The 19,867-nt window shown below is 45.3% G+C and overlaps 1 protein-coding gene and 1 pseudogene across 3 annotated transcripts; one reads left to right on the top strand and one right to left on the bottom strand.

Moving 5' to 3' along the window:
• The window catches only part of LOC129019891 (small ribosomal subunit protein eS10-like), a 482,677-nt pseudogene that overhangs the window by 147,924 nt on the left and 314,886 nt on the right, over positions 1 to 19,867 (bottom strand).
• On the top strand, positions 2,778 to 19,246 carry LOC129019871 (pregnancy-specific beta-1-glycoprotein 6). Of its 3 annotated transcripts, none has more exons than XM_063658482.1 (6): positions 2,778 to 3,034; positions 4,236 to 4,601; positions 10,256 to 10,534; positions 13,264 to 13,350; positions 13,943 to 14,197; positions 17,609 to 19,246. In XM_063658482.1, the coding sequence occupies exons 1-6, from the start codon at positions 2,914 to 2,916 to the stop codon at positions 17,674 to 17,676; spliced, it is 1,176 nt and encodes a 391-aa protein (XP_063514552.1). In that variant the 5' UTR covers positions 2,778 to 2,913; the 3' UTR covers positions 17,677 to 19,246. The 3 variants fall into 3 exon arrangements, with proteins under 3 accessions (XP_063514552.1, XP_054319333.2, XP_063514551.1); XM_054463358.2 differs by having other exon boundaries at positions 13,264 to 13,542; positions 18,884 to 19,246; XM_063658481.1 differs by having other exon boundaries at positions 13,264 to 13,542.

Genomic DNA, 19,867 nt, shown 5'->3' with positions numbered 1-19,867 from the left:
CATCCAGGCTAAGGTGTGTGTATGGCAGCTGAACCCCATGAATACATCATCTGACCCAGTGTTTTAATGAAAGGCATCAGTATTTCAATCAAGTTAGCTGGAAGCTCCTGTCCCCAGGAGAACCAGAGGCCCCAGAACGAGAGCTCCAGCAGAGGAACAACCAGCACAGGGTCCCATAGGGCAGCCTCAATGTCAGGCCCTGGATGGCGTGTGAGGCTACAATGATACAACCACAACGTGAAAATGTAAGTATTTTTACTACTTACAGACACTAGGGAGCATTCGGCACACCTGGAGACCACAGACACAGAGGTCAGTGAGCCCAGGCAAGGAAGAGAGAAGAGACCGGTAAGCCAATGGCTTTATTAAGTCCAGGGTGTTATCTGACAGGTTTCCAGCAGGGAGCTTTAATGGATGTGTTGAAAGCAAGCAGCAAACACTGGGACCAGGAGCTCACGCTGTGACAGAGAGGTGGTCACTTTAAATGTGAGGGCGAATGTCAGAATTATCAGTTTAAGGAAAGCAGCAGGAGAGAGGGGAGCCCAGCACACCAAGCAGGAGAGATGCCTCGAAGATTTTATCTCTGGCCACCAACTGGAGCCACTTGAACCAGATACAGTATTGAAAACTGCCATGGTGACCAAGCCCTGCCTTTGCTTTGATGCAAATAAACTTACACCTTCAAAAATGAATGCCAAGGCAACATGACACTATGAGATTCATGACATCCAGGGACACCAGCAGGGTGTGGTACTGTGCCCTGGAGTCAGAATCCTGGGTTCTGGTCCCAGGGGGTGAGAAAATGAAAACGACTTTTCCCTGCCCCCCTGACATTGATCTTCCCACCCTGCTTCTCGCTCTTCTGCTCGCAAGCCCACGAGCACTGCTAAGCCGCAGACATCACTGCCCCCAGCTTTCACAGAAGCTGACAAATATCTGCATTTGGGACATCTGATTGTGAAAGAGGGAGAACAGTAAAAGTAGAGCCACAGAGACTGGGACTCACGGGGCTGGAAGGTGATGGAGCTGTAACATAACATATGTGTGACCTCGTGTGAAGTGTGCAGATTCATGTGGAATAAAACATGCAGCCTGGCCTGGGATTGCCACCGTTCACCCTTCCCTCCCTGTCCACCAGAGGGCGACAGACTCCCTTCCAGCCTGGAGCCTTCCCAGGGGATGCCAACCTCCCTCAGCGGAACCCACAGCCCAGCAGGGTCCACCCTCACCAGGGTCACTTCGGCCCAAGTCCTCAGCGCCCTCCATGCTCCCCACACGGACTCTGTCAGCTCCTACCTGACCTGGCGGCCGCCAACCCAACACCACTCCCTCTGCAGGTAGCTCCTGCCCCACACACCTGCTCCTTCCCTGGGCCCAGCTAAAGGCATCTCCCAGGGCAGCGCTGGTGCACGCGACGCCACACTGGGAGCTTTCCCCTCGTGACCTCCCTCCATCCTCATCAACTCTTTCTGTCACTGCTCCCTAAATACCCACCCCTGCTCCATCTGTCCTGTTCTCTGGGGCATCCCAGGCCAAGCCTAGCGCTGACACAGAACAGCGGCTGCTTGAGGGCCCACAGCCTCCCCGGGAATCAGCCAGGCACCCTGTGACCTGCCGGCCCGCTGCACCCCGGGGGGCTCAGAGCGCGTGTGATGGTCACACACAGGCATCATCCGGGATGTGGCCACCTACCCCCAGCAGTCCCTTGGGAAGACAGACCTCTCCTGTGTGCTTGTGGGGAGAAGGGGGATGTTATTACTCTTTGCTCCCAGAACACAACTCACCCCCACACGCCCTCTCAGCTGTGAGCAACGTCCCTCCAGACAGGCTCTCCGGCCACTGCCTGTTCCTCCTCCACAGAGAGCAGCTTGGCCACGTCAAAACCCTCAGGACAGACCCCTGGGTACGTCAGCACATGGAGGGCTGAGCCCATCACGGCCACGGAGTAAGTCGGGTTGAATCTCTCCAGCTCTGAACCCCTGCTCTGTCCCAGGCTCCCCCTCCTGCGTCTCAACGAGCCATGTCCCGCGGGGTTCCTGGGTAACTCCCCACTTCCTCCTGCACCACCACGGGGAAGGTGTGGTGACCACAGGACAGTCAGCTGGGCAGAGAAGAGAGGACACCAAAGACGGTCAGGAAGAACATGAGAAACCCTGAGCTCCAGCTCAGCCTCCAGACCCCAGGGAGCCATAGAGTGACCGAGAACTTTCCCTTTGACTAAGGGACTCACAGACCCCACTGAGCAACCAGCACAGGCCTCTCCTCCCAAGAGACATGAGAGATTCACCCTGCACACCTCCAGGAAGGACAGTTTCCTCTGGGACACCCAGGTCCTGAATGTCCATCCTTGGAAGCTGCATCCAAGCTAGACATGGTTAGAGAAAGGAAGGGTCCCTCTCACCAGGCAACACACAGCTCACCCACAGCACAATGGGGCGTCACTGTGACATGGACCTTGTGCAGCTCCAGCCTCCTGCACTACAGGGGAGAGCCAGATGGGGATGAAAGAGGGCAAAGGGCATGAATTGCACCCCGACCCAGAGCCATGGGGACAGCAGGAGGCTGAGGACCAGGACTGTGCTTGCTCAACCTGCAGGGTACGTGTGTGACTGTGTGGGTCTGTGTGCCTTTCTTGTGTGTGTGTGTGTGTGTGTGTGTCTGCACAAAATGTGTGTTGAGGTTTGGTGAAAGAATCACTGCTGAAACAGGCAGAGGCCCCCACAATTCCCAGGGACCTGAAACACAGACAAAAGGAAAAATAGAAGGAGGGACAAGGAGGCAGGACTGAGAGAGGAGGGGACAGAGAGGTGTCCCGGGCCTGACCCCGCCCATGAGCCTGAGAAGTGCTCCTGCCCTGGGAAGAGGCTCAGCGCAGAAAGAGGAAGGACAGCACAACTTACAGCCGTGCTCAGGATGTTTCTGGATCCTAGGCTCATCTCCACAGAGGAGAACACGCAGGCAGCAGAGACCATGGGGCCCCTCTCAGCCCCTCCCTGCACACAGCGCATCACCTGGAAGGGGCTTCTGCTCACAGGTGAGGAGAGAACTTTCTTGGAGAGGACAGGAGGAGGAAGCAGAGTGACTGGATGGGGACTGCTGGAGATGATGGGGTTCTAAAAAGTAAAGGAAGTCAGCGCTTTGGGAGGCTGAGGAGGGTGGATCACGAGATCAGGAGTTCAAGATCAGTCTGGCCAACACAGTGAAGCCCAATCTCTACTAAAAATACAAAAATTTAACCAGGTATGGTGGTGTGCTCCTGTAATCCTAGCTACTCGGGAGGCTGAGGCAGGAGAATCACGTGAACCTGGGAGGCAGAAGTTGCAGCTAGCCGAGATGGCACCACTGCACACCAGCTTGGGCGACAGTACGAGCCCCTGTCTCAAAAAGAAAGAAGAAAAAAAGGAAACAAGGCTCTGTTGGAGCCTGGATAGGGGAAAATACACCAGAGAGGGACAGGAGTAAAAATAGGAAAGTCACGTTGAACCGGAATTGGTAAGAGGTAGGAAAATCTGAAGTGTTCTGTTTTCCTGATTAATCATCACGGGACACCACATTTTGAAAAATGATAATAATAACTATATCAGATGACACTTCAAATAAAAATATAAGCAGGGCATGAAACACTGTCCTCAGCAAAAAACCTCAACAATTGGGGGGAAAAAAAAACACCTAGGGTGTGGACGGCCCTGAGAACTCTGACATCCACAGGAGTCTGCAGCCTCTTCCAGGCACTGGGGTGCAAACAAGATCACAAAAGTCCCTGTCCTCACGGAGCTCACGCGGTCATGGGGAGGAAGACAGACATGCAAAGAGATCTAGAATGTGAGGTCAGGTGTTGACAAGAACCCTGGAGGGAACAGAGCAGGGAAAGGTCAGAAAGGGAAGACCCAGGGTCTCTGAAGGAGGTGTCAGAAAAGAAGTCTAAGGATGCCCTGATGTGAGCAGGACCTGAGGGCAGTGTGGAGGGGGCCGTGAAGACCCCTGGGGAAGAGGATTCCAAACAGAAAAATGCCAAGGTCAGAAGTGTTGAAGGATTGTGGGTCATGTTGCTGACCTTGACCTAGTAGGACAGCAGGACACACACACATACACACATACCCCTTTTGTATGTGTGTGTGTTTGCATGTGTCTCCTCAAAGCTGAGGATTGAAGAGACCTTCTCAGGACCCAGGGCCCCATCTTTTCACCACAATACATAGGTCTCAATATTGACTGATGCTCTCTCCACCTCCTAGCATCACTTTTAAACTTCTGGAACCTGCCTACCACTGCCCAAGTCACGATTGAAGCCCAGCCACCCAAAGTTTTCGAGGTGAAGGATGTTCTTCTACTTGTCCACAATTTGCCCCAGAATCTTGCTGGCTACATCTGGTACAAAGGGCAAATGACGGACCTCTACCATTACATTACATCATATGTAGTAGATGGTGAAAGAATTATATATGGGCCTGCATACAGTGGACGAGAAACAGTATATTCCAATGCATCCCTGTTGATCCAGAATGTCACCCAGGAAGATGCAGGATCCTACACCTTACACATCATAAAGCGAGGTGATGGGACAAGAGGAGAAACTGGACATTTCAGCGTCAACTTATACCGTGAGTGATTCCACATGATCCCTAGGTGTTGGGGGGCAGGGGTCATTTCTACTTCACACACACAGGGTTTTCAGGCCTGGACTCTGCCTGCGTCACTCTCTGCAGTATGTCCCATGCCGCAGTTTGGGCATTTAGTGCATGACACACACAGAGGAGACAAATTTCAACAGATCAGAATTCCTTTCCGGCATCCAGACCATGCAGACACTTGCTGCAGAGGAAGGACAGTCTGATGGGGGGAATCAGCAGGAGGAGATCAGTCTCAGCCAAGCACCTCATGCCCTCTTCATAAATTTGACCCTGAGAAAGACGCTGGAGAACTGAGTAGGGCTTCGCCTGAGGTGCCGCATGAGATACTCTCAGAGAAGCTCAGCTCTAGAAGCCTCAATCCCAGACCGCTGTTCCTAAATCCTTGCTCCAGATAAAGCTGAGGAGCCTGTGCCAGGGCTGGGTTGTGGCTTCTTGGGCAGGGCTTACTGGGACCAAGGATTTACCAGCTGTCTGAAGACTGTGTCTCCTGGAGCTACTCACCAGCCAGGGCTCAGCCCTCAGAGCCTCATCTGGGCAAGGACAGAGCTTTCTTCACCTGACCCTCAGAGTGGAGAGGACAGAAATACAAGCTTTGTAGGCCATCAGCCAACTGTCTTGGTAGGCTTAGGACAGTCCATAGAAAATCTAATGTCCCCAGAAGCAGAAACAGAAGAGAGAAGATGTACCTGGCAGCAGCTTGTCCACAGGGATCTGAACTAAAGGTGCTTTCTCATGGAAGCAAATTAATAATAAATGCTGTTTGTGTGAACACCTCCACTGTGCCAAGCATTAGGTCAGGTGACTGTGAATAATTTAACATTTATTCACAGATAGCATGAAAAGCCACAGTCCATTTGCCATTTAGCTTATTGGATTGAGAGAAAACTGAGGCAGAGGGAGGCGCAGTCACTGAACCAGAGTCACACCAACACAAAGGGGAGACCAGGGTCACATGAGGTCTGTCTGCAGCCACAGGAACATCCTCTCCTCCACCAGAAGTGAGGGCTTACCAGGTGCCAAGGACCCCATAGTCATTTATTAGCTCAAATCCTCTCTTCTTAGGCATCCAAACCTCAGAGGAGTGAGAGCAAATGGTCAGCTGATTAGTCTTTACTCCAGAACTAAATCACCTCCCTCAACCGTCAGTGTCAATGCAAAAAAAAGTCCAGGCCTCCAACTCAGATCTTAACCTCCATCACTGAACCTGAAATCCTGTGTTTCCCAAAGTGCCCATGTCACTCTCATGAGAGGATCAAGGAGAGGACATTGTTTTCTTTCCCCACTCACACCCTGCACCAGCACAGGCCCAGCAAGAGACACACACTCAGGACCTCTCACATAACAAATTAAGAAATCAAATGAAGAAATGAATGATCCAAAACCTCTTTAGAGACTGGATCTTGGATGCAGAATCCTAGGAGATTCTAGCCACACCTGTCCCTTGTCCTTCAGAGGCTGACACCCATGTTTCATCCCCCCACTACCTCTTGCCCCTAAAGCAATCCCACCTCATGTAATTCTGAAGCCCTTTGGCCATGGGAGGGTTCTCAGGGCTCCTTGGTCCTGGACTGTGGAACTGGGGGCACCTGGTCCCTGGGGTCTCTGAAGTCAGTGTCTCCCTCACTGCTCACTGCCATGGTGTCTCTGCCTCTCTCTGCTTCTCTGTGTCCCTCATCTTCATCCCACTTCATTCTGACTGGCAAGCCCTGTCCTGCACAGCTTCTTCCTCCACCCCTAGGCCTTCCCCAGACACTCCCTCTAACTAGGCTGGCTGTTCCATTCCCTTCCCGCTAACACTGTGGCCTGGCCCACCTCCCAGGAAATAGGAAAGGCACAGAAATCATCTGGATTTGCCACTTCTACCAGGCTTCACCTCGAGCCAATGTCCCCAGGTCACTAAGAGAAATCTTCCACTGTATTCCCATCCAGGGCTCTTTCCGTTTGTGAGGCTGACCTGTGGACAAGACCATGGGACAGGGATAGGCAGTTCCTCCATCCACTTTTGTCATTGCCAGACAATTTCTTCTAGCCTCCTGCACAAAAAAAAAAAAAATTATCGAAATGGCGGTTTGTAGTAAAGAAATATTTTAATGAATCCAAGTCTGCCAAACAGGAGGACAGAGGTTTCTTATTACTCAAATCAGCCTCCCCAGTGGATCAGGGGTTAGAGATTTTCAAGGATAGTTTCAGGGGCACATGACTAAAAAATAAGTACTACTGATTGTTTGGTAATGGAATCATGCGGGCAGAGGGAAATGATCTGTTTGTGCTTGAATCCACCTCTAGGTAGGGGCCACATGACTGGCTGAGCCATTAGTCATAGGTAGGGATGAGGTCAGCCAGTTGCCAGAATGCAAAAGAATGAGAAACATCTCAAAAGACGGATCTAACATTCTACAATAATGATGCTATCTATAGGAGCAATTAGTTACAAATTTTGTAAATTCTGGCCAAATGATATTGGAACAGTCAGGGATTATAGAAACTGTGCCAACATTTTAGCAGAATTCAGTTCCTTCCTATAATCTTAATCTCATGGTCTTTCACTAATTTGACAAAGGCAGTCCCTGGGCAAATTAAGGGTGTTAGTTTTATGGAGGAACTATTATCATTCTTGCTTCAAAGTTAAACTATAAACTAAATTTCTCCCAAGGTTAGCCTGGCCTATGCCCAGGAATGAGTGAGAACAGCCAGCCTGAGACTAGATGCCAAATGGACTCAGCCATGCTAGTTTGCTGTCACTGTTGTAATCTTTACATTGACTCACCAGGGTGTCAGAGGCTGGACAGGCCTGCAGTCCCTAAAGTCCATGGGCTCATCTCACCCGTTTCACTCGTGACTCCATCCTCAACCTGCTATGGAGCTCACATTCTCCGTTCACATCACAGAGACTTCTGGCTTCCTGTCAGGCATATAACAAGCTTGGAATTTGTCACTCCGATCTAACACTAAGTAAAAAGCTAAACAAACTCAAAAGTCAACAACTCGTTAAAATCCCTAAGAGATGGCTGGGCACAGTGGCTCACGCCTATAATCCCAGCACTTTGGGAGGCCGAGGCAGGCACAAGGTCAGGAGATGGAGACAATCCTGGCTAACATGTTGAAACCCCATCTCTACTAAAAATACAAAAAATTAGCTGCGCATTGTGGCAAGCACCTGTAGTCCCAGATACTTGGGAGGCCTAGGCAGGAGAATGGCGTGCACCCGGGAGGCGGAGCTTGCAGTGAGCTGAGATCATGCCACTGCACTCCAGCCTGGGTGGCAGAGCAAGACTCTCTCTCAGAAAAAAAAAAAAAAATGCTGTTAGAGAAATGAAGAATGCTTTTGATGCTTACTGGTAGACTGCACACAGCTGAGGAAAGAATCCCTAGCTTGAGGATGTGTCAATAGAAACTTCCAAAACTGGAACAGGAAAGTTCAAAAAGAGTGGGAAAAAAAAAGTGTGGAACAACATATTCAACTTCATATTTAATATTTTGTTTTGACAATAGCAATTTTTAAATTTTGTAGCTGTGGGACAACTACAAAGGCTGTAACATACACTTAATGGGAATACTGGTGATTTTGGGGACCAGATGGAGGTGGCCAGGTGGGTGCTATCTGATGGTTTAACTGCCTGTGCCTCATACAACTGTTTCCTCATGATGATGCCATTTTCATAACTTGGAGTTTTTCGGGTGGGGAGTCACACGAGCCACTGGCATCTCACTTAGACTCTTCCTAATACATACAAATGTAAATTTTTGTGGTATTTCCTGAACATAAGAGAAAATGAAGAAAGAATTTCACATACCTATTTTGGGGTCCGCCCCATTTTTCCTAACTCTGCACAGAAATTAGAAGCAGGGAGTTCTTTCTATATTTACTAACATAACAAACATCACTTCTTTTAATTTGGCATCATTCCTCCCTTTATGTAATTGACACACTAACCAGTTCGGTCCTATTAACGGGACTCTCTTTGCTTAAGGAGTTGCTAATCTCAAATCACCTTTGCATCCTTCTTTGAGCATAATGTGATCCTGCTGGAATTCATGGCACACCTGATCCTTATTTTGGTCTCAAGAGAAATACTACTACCAGCAATTGATCTTAGATGTTTGGGCCATCAGAAAAAATTTCCACTTAAGAAAACATTTTAATGTGTCCTCCAATTTTTTTTGCTGTTGTTGTTTCTAGAGTCAGAACATAACATGAGGTCTAAACTCCTGACAATTTTTATGGGAAAATTACAGTATTACAAATTGAGCATCCCAAATCCAGAAATCCAAAATCTGAAACGCTCCAAGACTCAACACTTCTGACCACTGATGTGATGATAAAAAGAAGTGCTCACTGTTGCATTTTGGAATTTAAATTTTTCAGATTTGGGATGCTAAACCAGTACATATACTGCAAATATTCCAAAATAAAAAAAAATAGAAATCCAAAACACTCTGTTTTAGGCTTTCTGCATAAGGAACACTTTATCTGTATGAACTATAGGCATGAGGCTGTACAGGAGATCTCTAGAACCTCCTCATCCTACATAACTGAAACCGCACACCCATGGAACAACACCCTATTCCCCTGATCCCAGCTCCTGCAAACTACTATTCTACTATCTGATTTACCCTGGAATTCACTGATATGAGGTACATAGAGTACTCAAACTCAGGATCAGAGAGTAGAATGTCTAATGAGAGAAAATATCTGCAAGACTTCTTCCCAAATATTGGTCTAATATCCACCAAACACATATGGTCCATGAGGGACAGACTTCCATCATCAGTTCATGTTTGCCCCTTCCATCAGTCAGTTCTGCATTTGCAAACATCCACATGTATTTCTAGAAAAATCCACATGGTCCTCACCTGCCCTCTACAGGGGGAAGGGAGCACCATGGACCCAGAACAGGGAACATGGCATTAGTCGAAAGCTATCAGCTCTTCCCTGTCCCCTTCACTCTTTGTAGGTCATTCCTTGGACTCTGCTCTATCATTAGAGTCACTGGCTCAAATCAGTCACTCTGAGACACCTGGGAAAACTGCAGAATGCCCCACCTTGTGGCTCCATTGCCTGATGACTGAACTGACGTCCAGGCTTGAATCTGGTCTCCCCTGTGTTATTTCTGCTGAATACCCAGTCCCAGGCCAGGCTTTCCAGTACCCAAGGGGTTTAAGGACAAGGGGAAGTTCCATCATCCATCTCTAGGATGTCCTTGGAAAGGGAAGCTGCAGAGAAAACATACCTCAGGGGGAAAAGTAAGACTGAAACTAAGAAGATTCCAGCACTGCATGCTCAAAGTGAGGACCGCAAGGTGGGCCAGGCAGGCAGTTGGAGATGGAGGTACTCAGAGAGGCACCAGGGGCTGTGACTGCTGGTCCTGCGTCTTTCCATCACCCAATGCTGCTGCTCAATTCACACTTCAGAAAGTCTGTGATTCTACCACATAAAGCAGGCAGCCTCACACTCTATGAGCCCTCAGATTGCCATGCATCTGTCTTGTAACACACACACCTGCCATGGGCTTTTAAGCACTTGGGTGGGCTGAGAGGTGGCAAATGCAAATTCTGATTGAAAAATGCCTTTGGAGGAATCAAAGGTGCCACACAGGGCAATCTTCTCTCTGTTTTCTGCACAGGGGAGACTCCCAAACCCTCCATTTCCAGCAGCAACTTAAACCCCAGGGAGGCCATGGAGGCTGTGCGCTTAACCTGTGATCCTGAGACTCCGGATGCAAGCTACTGGTGGTGGATGAATGGTCAGAGCCTCCCTATGACTCACAGGTTGCAGCTCTCCAAAACCAACAGGAGCCTCTTTATATTTGGTGTCACAAAGTATATTGCAGGACCCTATGAATGTGAAATACGGAACCCAGTGAGTGCCAGCCGCAGTGACCCAGTCACCCTGAATCTCCTCCGTGAGTATCTTCTGTTCCACTGTGAGACAGGCTGGCATCCCAAATACACACGGCCAGAGGCCAGGCCTCTCAGTCCCTCTCAGGTCCAAGTACAGAGACCTTTACCCGGGACATCAAAGCTGGCCATGACTTTCTGCCCCAGGCAAGCTAGAGTAGGCCTAGGCTTCATCAACAATAGGAGAAAAGAGGCTACTTCTGTCATGGGAGACTCAGGGGCCACAGCTTTTGATGGGAGAAACAGTTGAATGTCTCAAGCTCCAAATCAGTGAACACAGTGGGGATTTGGCTGGGACTTCAGTGTTGCGACTTGGCTCACAGGGTCACTGTGACTGTGGCCCTTCCACAGACCGGGATTGTCCCTTCCCTCTGACAATATCCCCTGTGACTTTATTCTCTTTGCTCCACATGGCCTGGATGCCCCCACCATTTCTTCCTCACACACCTATTACCATACAAGGGAAGTCCCCAAGCTCTCCTGCCTCACAGACTCTCATCCGCTGGCAGAGCATTCTTGGCTGATTGATGGGAAGTTCCAACAATCAGCACAAGTGTTCTTTATCCCCCAAATCACTAAAACATATAGAGGGGTCTATGTCTGTTTCATCCATAACTCAGCCACTGGTGGAACAAATCTCATAATCAAGAAGATTATACTTCCTAGTAAGTGGATCTCTGGAGCACTGGCAATATGTTTTCCAGTGAAGTCTATCTAGCTGTCAGGGAACAGCCACCTGCCCTCTGCAAAGGGACAGGGAAAATCAAAAACCCAGGACAGGGAATATGTTTCTGCTCCAAAACCACCAGCTTTTGCCTGTCCCCTTCACTCTTTCTAGATCATTCTTTAGACAATACACTAACAATGAACAATCTGAAAGGAAGTTAAGGATGGAATTTCAATTCACGTTAACATCAAAAGGAATAAAATATTTTGGAATAAGTTTAACCAAAAAGGTCAAATGATTACACCCTGAAAACTATAAAATATTGCTGAAAGAAATTAAAGACGATATCAATATATGGAAAGACATTTCATTTTCATGCATTGGAAGAATCAATATTGTTAGAAAGACAATACTACCCAATTGAGTTGCAGATTCAATGCAACCCCTAACAGAATCCCAGTAACATTTTTGGCAGAATTTAGAAAACTCTGTCCTAAATCTGACCTCACAGGCTCTTATTAACGACTGCCACAACACAAACACTGAGAAAAAGATGCAACCAGAAAAGGTGGAAAGTTCTGATGACATAGAAATTAGCAATCAGCCTTTCTCACATCCCAAAGCCTTCAAAAATATACCAGTGCAGCATGGCCAGTATGGAATTACCAAAAACTAATCACCAAGCTAGAAACATGGTGAGAAAAAAAAAGGACAAGAATATATTTGGCTTATCACCTCCCACTTTTGCCTACTAATCTGATGCTGAAAAGAAATGCTAACTGAAGCATTTTAGATTTTGAATCTTTCAGATTTGGGATGCTAAACCAGGAAGTATATGACAAATATTTCAGAATCAAAAAATGTCAGAAATCCTAAACACTTTTTGTCCTAAGGCTTATGCATAAGAAATACTCAATGTGTGTGAACTATAGGCATCAAGCTCTACAGCAGATCTCTAGAACCTCCCACCTTGCGTAACTGAAACTGCACACCCATGAACAACTTCTGATTCTCCCCCCTCCCAGCTCCTGGCAACCAGCAGTCTCTTCTCACATTCACTCTGGAATCCACTTACATGAGGTCCCTAGAGTAGTTGAACCCATGGAATCAGAGAGTAGAATGTCAAATGAAAGAAAATACTTGCAAAACTTCTCTCCAAATTTGTCTCATATCCAACAAACACACATGGTCCATGAGGACCAGATATCCAGCAGTTCATTCCCACCCTTTCCACAAGTAAGTTCTGCATTTGCAAATGTCCACATGTATTTCTGGAAAGATCCACATGGTCCTCACCTGCCCTCTGCAGAAGGAGAGGAAACTTAAAGAACCCAGGACAGGGAACATGGTTCTGTTCCGAAGCCACCAGCTCTTGCCTGTCCCCTTCACTCTTTCTAGATCATTCCTTGCACTCTGCTCTATCTTTACAGGTCACTGGTTCAAGTAAGTCATCATGAAACACCTGCAAAAAACTGCCCCACCTTGTGTCTCCACTGCCTGATGACTGAACTGTCCTCCAGGCTTGACTCTGGTCTCCCCTGTGTTATTTCTGCTGAAACATCCAGTCCCAGGCCAGGCTGCTCAGTATCTTAAGGGTTTCAGGACGATAGGAAGTCCCATTATTACTCATCTTTAGAATGTCCTTGGAAATGGAAGCTGCAGAGACATCACATGTAGGGGGGCAAAGTAGGATGGAATTTGGAAGGGGCCCAGCAGTTGCACATTCCAGGTAAGGAACCCAAGGTGAGCCAGCCAGTCAACTGATTAGGTAGGGACTGGGAGGGGTACCAGGGGCTGTGAATCCCACTGATATGTCTGTCCATGACCCAACACTGCTGCTCAATTGACAGTTGAGAAAGTCTGTGCTTCCCTAAGACAGAGCAGGCGACATCACAGTCTTTGAGCCCTTAGATCATCATGCATCTGTCTTGTGACACATGTACCAGCTATTGGCTTTCAAGGACTCAGGTGGGCTGAGAGGTGGGAGATGTCATCTCTGATTGAAGGATACCTCTGGAGGAATCAAAGGTACCACAAAGGACAATCTTCTCTCTGTTATCCACACAGCGAAGCTGCCCATGCCTTACATCACCATCAACAACTTAAATCCCAGGGAGAATAAGGATGTCTTAACCTTCACCTGTGAACCTAAGAGTAAGAACTACACCTACATTTGGTGGCTAAATGGTCAGAGCCTCCCGGTCAGTCCCAGGGTAAAGCGACCCATTGAAAACAGGATCCTCATTCTACCCGGTGTCACGAGAAATGAAACAGGACCCTATCATTGTGAAATACGGGACCGATATGGTGGCCTCCGCAGTAACCCAGTCACCCTGAATGTCCTCTGTGAGTATCTTTTGTTCCTCTGTGGGCCAGGCCACCAGCTTAAATCCAAACGACCAGAGGCCAGGCCTCTCAGTCTCTCTCCGGTCCAAGTATAGACACATTTACTTCTGGACATCCGAGCTGGCCTCGACTCCCTGCCCTGGGAAAACCTGGGTAGGCACAGCCTTAACCAAGAATATAAGCGGAGGGGATGCTCTTGTCATGGGAGACTTGGGGCCCACAGCTTGTGATGGGAGAAACGGGTGAATACCTCAGGTTTCGGCTCAGTGAACATAGAGGGGGTTTGGCTGGGACTTGAGGTTGTTTCTTGGCTCAGAGGGTCACTGTGTCCCTTTAAGAGACCAGAAACATCCCCTTCCCTTGGATGATATCACCTGTGGCTTCATTCTCTTTGCTCCAGATGGTCCAGACCTCCCCAGAATTTACCCTTCATTCACCTATTACCGTTCAGGAGAAAACCTCTACTTGTCCTGCTTCGCGGACTCTAATCCACCGACAGAGTATTCTTGGACAATTAATGGGAAGTTTCAGCTATCAGGACAAAATCTCTTTATCCCTGAAATTACTACAAAGCATAGCGGGCTCTATACTTGCTCTGTTCGTAACTCAGCCACTGGCAAGGAAATGTCCAAATCCATGACAGTCAAAGTCTCTGGTAAGTGCATGCCAGCATCCTTGGCAATAGGGTTTTAGGTGGAATCTATCTGGCTTTCAGACAAGAGCCAGGAAAACATTTTTATTCCCAGACTGTGTCCCATGGACAGAAGCAAATCCCAAATTCTCCTCCTGTACCCTCCCAATTTGTCTCTACAGACTCTCTTCTCCTTGTTTTTCTGTTTTCTCGTGGCTGACCTTGTGTCTGGCCTGAGAAAGGTAGGGAGGGGACTTTATCAGCCCTGAGCACTATGTGGTAGAAGAGGCTTCACAGAGGGACAAGAAGGAGAATCCTCAAGATCGAGTTGCTTCTCGCTCTCACCAACACATCCCCTTCTGCCACATCTTTGTTTTCTGGTACCTATTCCATGAGCTACAAGGAACATCTGAGGCTTTGAAACAAGCTCACACTTTTCCCCCAAATGAGAGGAGGAAGCCCCTTGGGTGAGGGAGGAGCAGCTCAGACTCTGCTTCCTGCTCTGCTCCGGGCTTCTCTGGTGACTGGCCCTGCCTGACTCCACCTGGGGTGGGACCAGCATGTGTGGAGAAAGGGCCCTGGTGGCCTACCCTGAATTTGGCTAAATCGAGCTGCCAGTTGAAGCCAAGCCTCCCCCGGGCCAGGCTGCAGGGAAATAAGAAGAGAGGGAGCCTCAGGGCAGACTCCTGAGCTGCGTCCTGGTTCTGAAGTCACCGGCTGTATGAGGCTTTGGGCACAGCACGTGGGACACAGCACGGAGGACAGTGACTTATGCAGAGCTGGAGAAATAGGGAGATTCACCCCTGGGGCTCTGCATGGCAGGAAAGGGGCAGTGCCAAAAAGTGTGTAATTATAGAGAGGGTAAGACTACCAGACACTTTATATATATCTAATATAAGACTTACCCATTAACTATTTCTGAGTGTGCAATTTAGTGTTGTGTAACCATCACACTATCCATTTCCAGAACTTTTTCCTCTTACCATATTAAACCTCTGTACCCAATAAACAGTAACTCTCACTCCTTCTCCCCCTAACCCTTAGCACCCACCATTCTACTTTCTGTCTCTATGTAACTGGCTATTCTAACTATCTTTTATAAATGGAATTACATAATAATTATCCTTTTGTGTCTGGCTTGTTTCAGTTAGCATAATATATTCAAGGTTCATCCATTTTGCACGATGTATTGGAATTTTATTCCTTGTTAATGTTGAATAACATTTCAATGTATAGATACACCTCATTTGCCTACCCACTTATATTTCAATGGACTTTTCAGTTGTTTCCATATTTTGGCTAGTGTGAGTAATGCTTCTCTGAACATCAGTGCACAAATGTTTGTTCAAATTTCTTTCAATTCTATAGGGAGTATGTCCAGAAGTGGAATTGCTGGATCAAATGATAATTTATTGTTTAACCTTTTGAGAAACAGCCACACCACTTTTAACAGTGGCTATAACATTTCCCATTCCCATCAGCAATGCACTAGAGCTCCAATTTTTCCATCTACTTGAAAATACCTGTTGTTTTCTGTTGCTGTCATTGTTGTTGTTTATCAAAGCCATCCTAAAGTGTGTGAGGTAGTGTAACATTGTGGTTTTGATTTGCATATCTCTAAGTATTCGTGATGCTGAGGAACTTTGCATGGGCTTATTGGATGTTTGTATATCTTGCTTGGAGAAAACTCTATTTTAATCCTTTGTTCATTTTTTAATTGGGTTTTTGGATGTTTGCTGTTGTTGACTTGTAGCTTTTCATGTATTCTGGAAATTAATTTCTTATCACACATATAATTTGCAGATATTTTTATCATTTCATGGGTTGCCTTTTTACTTTCTTGATAATGTTCTTCGATATATAAAAGGTTTTGATTTTTATGAAGTCTGATTTATCCATTTTATTTGTTGCCTATGCTTTTGTTTTTACAACCAAGAAATCATTGTGAAATCCAGTATCATGAAGCTTTTCTTCTAAGAGTTGTATAGTTTTTGCTGTTACATTTAGATCTTTGATCTATTGTGGGTTAATTTTTGTACATGGTGTTAGGTAAAGGTTCCACTCTTCTTGCCCTTGGATATCCAGCTTTCCCAATATCATTTGGTGAGAACACTGTCCCTTCCCCATTGAACGATCTTGCCACACTCGATGAAAATCATTTGGCCATATATGCAAGCATTTCTTTCTGAGCTATTATATTTCATTAATTTCTATGTCCTCCTTTATGCCAGTACCACACTGTATTCATTACTGGGGCTTTGTAGTAAATGCTGAAATCAGGAAGTGTGAGTCCTCCAACTTCATTCTTCCTCTTCAAAGCTGTGTGTCTACTTAGAGTCATCAGATGCAATATCAATTTCAGGACAGATTTTTCTTTTTGTGCAAAAATGTCACTGAGATTCTGATAGGAATTGTAATGAATCTTCAGCTCACTCTGGGTAGCACTGTCCTCCTAACAATATTGAGTCTTCCAATTCATGAAGACAAAATGTCTTTCAATTGATTGATATCATTTATCATTTCTTTCAGCAATATTTTGTAGATTTCAGGTATAATCATTTGACCTCTTTGGTTAAACTTATCCCTAAATATTTTATTCTTTTTGATGTTAATATAAATTGAAGTTTTTTTTCTCTTCAGATTGTTCATGGTTAGTGTATTGAAATACAACTGATGTTTGAATTTGTATTGTGCAACATTACTGAATTTATTTATTAGTTCTAATAGGTTTGTTCCTTCTTTAGGATTTTCTACATATAAGTTCAAGTTATCTATAAACAGAAATAATTTTACTCCTTCCTTCCAATTTGAATGTCTTTTTTTTAAATTCTTGCCGAATTTTTCTGACTAAACTTTTCAATACTATGTTGAACAAAAGTGTCAAAAGCAGGTATCCTTGTCTTGTTCCTGCTCATACCGGGAAAGCTTTCAGTCTTTCTCCATTGAGTATGATGTTAGCATTGGGTTTTTTACATATTGCCTTTATGTTGAGGTGGTTTCCTTCCATTCTTAGAATGTTTTTATTATGAAAAAATACTGAATTTCATCAAATGCTTTTATTGATTCAATCTTATTACTGATTATAGATCTATTCATATTTTTGTATGTTTCTAGGAGTTTGTCTATTTCATCTAGGTTATCCAATTTATTGGCATAGAATAATTTATAGTGCTTTCATAATCATTATTTTATTAGAATTGGTAGTAATCGCTTCGTTTTTCTTTCTTTTTTTTTTTTTTTTTTTTTTTTTTTTGAAGAGAGAGAGACAGGCTCTCAGTAGGCCAGCCCAGGATGGAATACAGTGGTGTGATTATGGCTCACTGCAGCCTCACCCTCCTGGGCTCAAGCAATTCTCCTTCTTCAGTCTCCCAAGATGCTAGGACTACAGGTGCATGTCAACATGCCCAGCTAATTGGTTTTTTTATTTTTTTGTAGAGACAGCATCTCTCCAGGTTACCTATGCTGGTCAAAACACCTGGTCTCAAGAAATCCTTCTGCTGTGACCTCCCAAAGCGCTAGGATGAAAACATGACCCACCATGCTCAGAGTCCATTTTCATTTCTGATTTTAGTAATTTGAAACTTTTCTCTTTTTTTCTTAGTCAATCTAGTTAATGGTTGTCAATTTTGTTGATTTTATTTTGAAGAATCAACTTTCAGTTTCATTAATTTCCTCTATACATTTTCCATTCTCCATTTTATTTATATCCACTCTAATCCCTATTATTTCCCTCATTCACTGTGCTTGGGTTTAGTTTGTTCTTCTTTCATATCCTGAAGTATTAAAATAGGTTGTTGACCTGAGATCTTTCTTCTTTTTTAATGTAAGAGTTTACGGTTATAAATTTCTTGCACAAGACTCAACTTCTCTGAACCTCTGAGTCCTCACCTGAAAATTGCAATGAGAGTGGTTTCTTCGTACCATTCTTTTAAAGGTTTAATGCAGTCAATGAAACAAGATGCCACACACAGAGGAACCAATGTCAGCTGCTATATTACTACCATCATCATGAGCCTTGAGGTCAAATAGTCCTAGAATCAAATCTCAGATCCACCTGTCACTAGCCATATGACACCAGGAAAGGTTTTACACCACGCTAAGCTTCTGTCTTTTCATCGGCAAAATGGAAATTATGTCTACCTGACAGGGGTATTGTATGGATTAAATGAGATACAGGTAAAGTATTTAGCACAGGGCCTGGCACATACGAAGTGCCCCTCAACAGTACCTACCTTTTTCCATATACATGGAAAAAGAGGTAACACATAAAACACTAGGATATGGTTACTGACTACTTGTGGGAGAGAAAGAAAAAAAGTTAGGTGCAAAGAATCAAGCGTGGTATGTTAGCTTTACCAAATGAGATGCATCCAAGATGGGATTAGACATAAAAGATAATTTATCAGGGAAGACACCTGTGAGGGAATGTGGGGCAGGCATGAAGGTAGTATGGGAGAACCCACAGACCACTATGCAGAGCTGATTCCTGTGAAAAAGAAAGAGAAAGAAGTTTTAGTTACCAATGCAGTTCTAAGAGTTTTTACAAGGCTGACGGGGAATCCTCCAGCCAGTCACCCATTAGAGTTAAAGACAGCCTCAGAGAACTACGCTTGCTTTCACACCCTTGCTGGGAGCCTGTGGGAAAGAAGCTTTCTGTGTAAAGGAGGTAGTGAATTTGAAATGCACTGACCTGAGCCTTCTGTCAATCAGGTCCCTGCCATGGAGATCTGACAGAGTCTCATTCATGACTGCCACAACAGAGACACTGAGAGAAGGAACAGGCTGATACCTTCATGAAATTCAAGACAAAGAAGAAAAAAACTCAATGTTATTGGACTAAATAATCAAAACGATAATGTTTTCATATTTTTTATTTGAAAATATGCTGATTCTTTGAATGTTTTATTCTCCAGATTTATGAACTTTTTTCTTGAGCAACTGGTAAAGTATACTTTTGTAAACAAAAATTGAAACATTTGCTTTTGCTCTCTACCTGAGTGGCCCAGAATTAGGAAACTATTCATGAGTATTCATATGTTTATGGTAATAAAGTTATTTGCACAAGTTCAGTAAGAATCTGCTCTCTTTATAACAGGACACATTTGAAAACATTGGTTATATTACCAAGGCTTTGACTGGGATGTTATATATGAGAATATACATAGAATAAACCCATAGGGAATGCAGGCAATGTTTGAAGTTGGCCTTGGTTTGGCTTCCTAGTCTCAAGAGGTTTTTGGAAGTTTAATCTGAGATTCTTATTAAAAACTTCTAGCAAAGCGAAGTTTAAGAGGAGCCTCTATGGTCCATGGCTACTCTTGCCACACTTAGGTAAAAAATCTGGGCAAGTTCGGTGAGACTCAGTCTATTTTGCAAACAAATTCATCCTACTGGAATTATCTTTGGTAAAAATAGAGACTCCTATAGACAGAAAAACTAGTTGAAAAGAAAAACCATAGTACACCTGTTACCAGATTGAACCACTGTTCATTATCTTTGTGTATTTATAATCCACTGGTAGACTGGACCCTGAATTCTTTTAGTTCTTCCAATTCAATTTTCTCCAATGAAATCATTAAGAACAAGAGCGGCTCTGTTCCTGAAGCCATATAAGCTGGAGGTGGACAACTCAATGTAAATTTCATGGGAAAACCCTCGTGTCTGAAGTGTGGGCCACTAAGAGCTGACCAAATT

Source organism: Pongo pygmaeus, chromosome 20 (assembly GCF_028885625.2).
Source record: "Pongo pygmaeus isolate AG05252 chromosome 20, NHGRI_mPonPyg2-v2.0_pri, whole genome shotgun sequence".
Lineage (NCBI taxonomy): Eukaryota > Metazoa > Chordata > Mammalia > Primates > Hominidae > Pongo > Pongo pygmaeus.
This window is presented reverse-complemented; position numbering and strand designations above follow the sequence as displayed.